The sequence below is a fragment of the Salmo salar genome, chromosome ssa02, assembly GCF_905237065.1.
Source record: "Salmo salar chromosome ssa02, Ssal_v3.1, whole genome shotgun sequence".
In the NCBI taxonomy this organism is placed as follows: Eukaryota; Metazoa; Chordata; class Actinopteri; order Salmoniformes; family Salmonidae; genus Salmo; species Salmo salar.
In genome coordinates this window covers 21,796,183-21,802,195 of record NC_059443.1, presented here as the reverse complement: position 1 = coordinate 21,802,195, position 6,013 = coordinate 21,796,183, and the positions used below count along the sequence as shown (strand labels likewise).

Genomic DNA, 6,013 nt, shown 5'->3' with positions numbered 1-6,013 from the left:
ACGCCACGGACTTTAGGCCTAAAATCAATCTTCCTCTACTTTCTTCACTGCCTCAGCATATGACACCTTCTGCACTACTCTAACCCTGGAAAGCACAACCTGCCTCTCTCGCACGGGACATTTCTGATCCCCAGCCCCATGGGCACCCCTACAATTAACACATACCACTACTTTCCCCAATGCTACACATTCCTTTGTCTCATGCCCTTCGGCTCATTTTTCCCACCTTGGACCCTCCGTCCTACACACTGCTGCCACATGCCCATAAGCTTGACACCTATAACATCGTAATGTATTAGGTACATACGCTCGCACAGGATAACTAACTTCACTTTGTCGAGCAGACTCATCTTCAAAACTCTAAAGAACAGACAATGACTCGGTTTCCCCACTCTTGCCACCCTGTCTGCGACGCATCAAATGACGTGCATCACATACACCGGAAACCTTTCCCCTCAGCTGGTCAACTTTTATATTTACTGCTACCCCAGGAATCACTCCTTTCATTGGTGCCCTTTTCTTGAGAGTGAAACAATTCACTTTTCTTGCTCCCATTCGTTTTATTCGGAGAGCATTTTCCCTCTGAACAACAGAAACACAAACAATTATCACTAGACCACTTCTGGTTACCATCACCGATTCAACATTACCCAATTATTTTTTCAACCACTGTTAAACCACAAATGGATTAGCCAAAAGGCAAGAGTCCACTTTTTCCATAAACTTCACTCCTGTCACAAACTCCTCTTTCTCCTGATCCTTGGTGCATACCTCGGTCTCTGATAACTTCACCCTCATTCACTTCCATTTCTCCTGCTGTCTTCAGCTCCCTCTGCTTACACTTTCTACCATTCTTTAACAAACCATCTCCCTTTTTTCCACCATTTTTATCCGACTCAAGCTCACCCTCCTCTCCCTCTCTTTTCCCTCCATTCCTCCGCTGTTTTCCAAGTATACGTCTCCTTATGATAATACTGCACTACTCCTGACAACCATCTTGTTCTTGCTTTCTCTAGGGACTCAATTTCCACTGAAAGAGTTCGCGTTGCTTTCGCTTCGATCCGTTTACAGCCCTGACTTAAGGTGTACTTTTTACAGGACAAATTGTATGCAACGTCTGGCACGTAGAGGAAACAGCTCCTGGCCCAGTTTTTCACCAATTGAATTGGTTGACTAAAACGTCATTCAAGCAAAAACCGAGTCAGGGGGGCGGGAAACAGCACTATTACTCCAATGGGAGCATTGTAAATAACCTGAAACTCCGTCTCCCAACTCTGCCCGAGTGGTTAAAAATATTGTCCATCAGCGCGAAGGACGTTCGTTGGTCTAAATCACTCAAATTGGGCGTGACTGTATTTGTTGTTGTTTCTGGGGCAAGAAGTAGCTAGCTAGTTAGAACAGTCGGCTATTTAAGAATACATTTCGTTTAAATAATTTAATACAAAATTACTGTTCGTCGTGCTCATTATATGATAGCGTTGGTTACGTGAAGAGTCGGTGGGAACGATTGGCGTGGAATTTTCACTTGTATTTGTTTTTATTACGTGTTTCCAAAGAAGGTGAGTGTCTGACAGTTTAATATTCATTGTCTTCGCTTCGACATCGTGCAGCATATTCCTCAATCTCGCAAAAATATCAGTAATAGCTCATTGGCTTTGAAAGATTTGTTGGCAGGTATTTGCTCTCATTTGGATGCCATGTGAATACGTTTTTCATCCAGCGATAAGGATTCGCCATAACATCCGCTTGCAACGTAAACTAGCTACTGGAGGTAGCTAACGTTAACCTTCGCCTACTCAGCTGACCAAGCCCAAAACTGCAAATAATGACGTGGCCACTTTGCCATTGTCTGAAAAACAACAACAATAGGCTACAGTAGTTGGCTGTGATTTAAACAGGGCTATGCAGAATTCAACCTGTAGCTATTATGATCATACATTTTAGCTAACGTTACCGTGGCTATCTCACGATGTTTGTAAATAAGCTGTGTAGCTAATTAATGTATCCACTAGAAAGCAAGCCAGTGTGTTCACGCAATGTAGGCTATGTTGTACATTTTTATATCCAATCTCAATATTTAGTTTACCAACAAGTGCAAATATAAGACTATATATGGATATCACGTTTATAAAGTTGAAAGAATATAGAGAAACGTTATAAACATTGTAGGCCCGTCTACATACATTACATGATTTAAATGATTGAGTTGTCAAGACCTCATAAAATAGCCTACCTGACTTTCCCTGACGAGTTTGCTTTTGTGTACCTGATCCATTATGTCATCATGGTCATGTGTACCTTGATATCAAGACAGGGTGGTGTTTACAGCTGATAAGTGGCTCCAGTCTTCACACATACAGTCAGAGCTGGCTAGGGTATATTTGATTTTTAAATTGACTATACACATAAGAATAGGTGTTGTTTGAAGAACATCAAATAACATATTTTATCTTGCATTATTATATGCACAACTGCAAATAACAACAATATACAGATACAGTGGTGTTGCAATGACAACGGTGCATCCATATATGATGTATTATCAAATGTTAACCACTGTTGGCCCGTCCCTGTGTGTCTCTGTAGATGGACAGTCAGTACCAGCGCTCTGTACCACTGGAGGTGAGGAGGGCAGAGGGTGAGAGGGTGCGAGCCAAGCATCCCGACAAGATACCGGTGAGTGTGAACAGAATAAATGCCAGTGTTGGATAGCTTCCTCTCCTTAACCCCTTTCTCCAAGGACCATTGGCCACTGATCTGAAAGGACATCACACTCATATGATTGTGAATGAATTTTCAGGGCCTAAAAACCCTATCCATCGCTTTTATCAGCTGATAAGTGATCCTGGCAAGGGATGAAGGGAAAGGAAGCTAGTAAGGTGTTATTAAGATCAGATAGGGTTCAATACATGGATGTTAGCCTTGCATGCCAAGTTTCTTGGCTCCAGTTGCATGGGACATGATGGTGCAGTGTGTAATTACTGACCAAGTACTGTGTTACCTCCTAAACCAGATCATTGTGGAGAGGGCTGCCAGGTCGAGAGCTCCTGACCTGGACAAGAAGAAGTACCTCGTGCCCTCTGACCTCACAGGTAAAACTGATGAGATGTCTGTCTTTCTCACAATTATTAACTCTCTCCCAACTCATGACCTTGTTCTCACCCTCTTCCCTTCCCTCTCTTCCTTCTCTCTACCTTCCCTATTTTCTCCACTATTCTGCCACTCTTCCTCTTCTTTTGAAATGAAAGTCTAGATAATGTGTTAGTTTTGTTCTGTAAGTCTCTGCCTGAGCATTTCTCTATTTTTCTCTCTCAGTGGGTCAACTGTGCTTCCTGATCCGACAGCGTGTGTCTATGAGACCTGAGGAGGCTCTCTTCTTTTTCGTCAACAACTCCCTTCCCCCATCCAGTTCTCCTCTCTCTGCTGTCTATGAGGTAAACACACACGCACACTGACACAACCTTTTATCCTACCCCCATGACCCCCTAACGCCAGATCCAGATGCCAGGAATTCTCTCACTATCAGTGACACAACTCCATTACATTGAGATTGTGTTGTGTGGGTTTTGCCTATGTTATAAATAATTACAATTAAAATATCATGTTTTATTCAGTGTACATACTTCAGTTATTATCAACAGTTCTGCTTTTGCCATTTTAAATCCTTATTTCCCTCCCTGTCCCTGTCCTCCCTGGTCCCTCACAGGAGCATCATGAAGAGGACCTGTTCCTATACATGACCTACAGTAATGAGAGCGTCTACGGTGCCTGAGACGGGACAAAAAGGAGGAAAGAGAGAGAAAGACAGGAGATGGGAGAGAGCTCTTTGTAATATTTCACCACTATTATTCTTTATTAAGTATTTAGGAGATGGCTGTGGGGAGGAGAGAGGGTGGGGTGGAGAGTTAGTTGGTAAGATTTGTATAAGTTTTCTCAGTATTTTGGGGGTGATCATATTCTGTGTCAGTATACTCTCAACCATTCTGAATTGGAAAAATAATGGGGTAGTTGGAAATAGGGGGAATGAAAAAGAGATTTCAGTAAAAGAAGAGTGTTAAGGGGAAAGCTCTTGATTTCCATATTTTGTTTCTCAGCCAGTCATTTGTATTTAATGCAAATTGTATTTTTTTTGTAAATTAATATCATTAATTTTTGTGGAAAATAAAATTCAAAATGCATGGTTTGCTAGTTCTGCAGTTTGTCATTTAAAAAAAAAGTTGTATTTGAGCAAATTTGTGTGTGCATGTGTGTTGTCACATCACAAACTGTCCTCATCCCATCTCAAGTTGTGAATGTAAGACATGTATTTGTCTTTTGCAGAAGTTCTAAGATGTTCCATTTGGATATGCTGTGCAATTCATTTTGTCAGTCTCATTTCCCATAAATATCCCAATTCAAATAAATTGCTGACACTCAGTAATGGCGAGTGGGAATGACGAATCGTCTTTTATATAAAAAAAAAAAGATTGATTGAGCCAAAGTTAAATCAGTGAGGAAGTTGTAAATTTGTTGTAACTTGTAAATGACAGGAGGGATCACTTTGCACATTGTTTATTTTGCATTCAAGTGACACTAGCTACAGAGACGTAAGGGAGATCATTTAAATAGACATCTTTGGTTTGTGCATGGGAGACTTGCTACACAAGTAACTTTCTGGAGTTTTTGCTGAACAGGCTTATAGGCTTTCCAGGGAAATAGAAAGTTCGAGACCCAGACAGAAAACGAGAGAATCATGGAGATGCAAGAAATCCCCAGAGAGGAGGAAAGTGGTGGAAGTGGATGAGAGTCAGAGAATGCTGGAGACCTCAGGTAAAGAAAGGGAACATCTTCATCACCAAACTTGAGCTACTGGGGTAAATTTGCACCGCTTTCCTCGGAATACATTAGCATATTTACATTTCTCTTACTGTAGGTTCAATCCCTTAAAAAAAAAAATGTCTTAGGCTATATGCTATTTTTTGTTGTGTTCTGAGATGATTAATTTGGTCCTAAGCTTCCACATAACCTATTTGTGTCTGCATGTCTGTCAGTCGAGGAAGCTGAATCTACAGTCTACTCCAAACTGAAGAGTTCATCAGAGGACATTTATGCTGAAGCTTCTCCTGGCCAGCCCTGTGCCAGAGACAGACCAGGTACATCAGGTACAGGTGGCTACAGCACAGTTATTATAATATTCATCAAATTTGATCAATTAAATATATTTTATAAATCCCTTTTTACATAAGCAAATGTCACAAAGTGCTTTACAGATACCTGGCCTAAACCCCAAATATGATTATAATTATAATATTATTACATGATTATTACATATGTCTAACTAATCCTAAATAAATGGAGGTCTAAAATAACCTATTAATGTAAACATTTTACATTTTTACATTTTAGTCATTTAGCAGACGCTCTTATCCAGAGCGACTTACAGTAGTGAATAAATACATTTCATTTCATGCATTTTGTTTTTGTACTGGCCCCCCGTGGGAATCGAACCCACAACCCTGGCGTTGCACACACCATGCTGGCGTTGCAAACACCATGATCTACCAACTGAGCCACAGGAAAAAACATTATTTCTAAATGTAATAGGCAAGAGAGGAAGAATAGCGGAAAAAGAGGAATATAGAGAGACTAAAAGAGCGTGTGTGAGTGAGAAAAATAGTGGTCAGTACTACAGTGAATGTACAGTTTTCCCATTTCCGAATTTTGATTACGACACATTTCCTTGGTCTAGCCTACTATTAATCTTGTGTGTGGTGTGCAGCTTGCAGTTTGCATGTTACAGGTGAGATTGTTATAACAAAAACAGAATGTCAATGATCCAAAATGTCAAATTTTAGGGGAGAATATTATCTAGCTTGTAACATAATGAAAGCCATCTGGCAGGGCAGGACCTGTTTGTCTGTCTCACAATCAAGGCTGAGACATGACAATAGCAGACCTCCAAGCGGAAGCCCAATCGATTGTTGAGAAACACAGCAAGGCTGAATGGACATCTCTCCAAGGACTAGACATCTCT

General features: G+C 40.8%; 1 protein-coding gene across 1 annotated transcript; it reads left to right on the top strand.

The window, feature by feature from the left end:
- The first annotated feature begins 1,285 nt into the window (after positions 1–1,285).
- On the top strand, positions 1,286–4,183 carry LOC106576832 (gamma-aminobutyric acid receptor-associated protein-like 1). Its single transcript, XM_014154285.2, has 5 exons — positions 1,286–1,559; positions 2,587–2,676; positions 3,014–3,092; positions 3,316–3,434; positions 3,707–4,183. The coding sequence occupies exons 2-5, from the start codon at positions 2,587–2,589 to the stop codon at positions 3,770–3,772; spliced, it is 354 nt and encodes a 117-aa protein (XP_014009760.1). The 5' UTR covers positions 1,286–1,559; the 3' UTR covers positions 3,773–4,183.
- The last annotated feature ends 1,830 nt before the right edge of the window (positions 4,184–6,013 follow it).

Bases quoted from the DNA above. Each gene is read 5' to 3' on its own strand.
- LOC106576832 (XM_014154285.2), top strand. From the start codon at position 2,587: ATGGACAGTCAGTACCAGCGCTCTGTACCACTGGAGGTGAGGAGGGCA. The intron at 2,677-3,013 runs GTGAGTGTGAAC...CTCCTAAACCAG, and splicing joins AGCATCCCGACAAGATACCG to ATCATTGTGGAGAGGGCTGC. The intron at 3,435-3,706 runs GTAAACACACAC...GGTCCCTCACAG, and splicing joins CTCTCTCTGCTGTCTATGAG to GAGCATCATGAAGAGGACCT.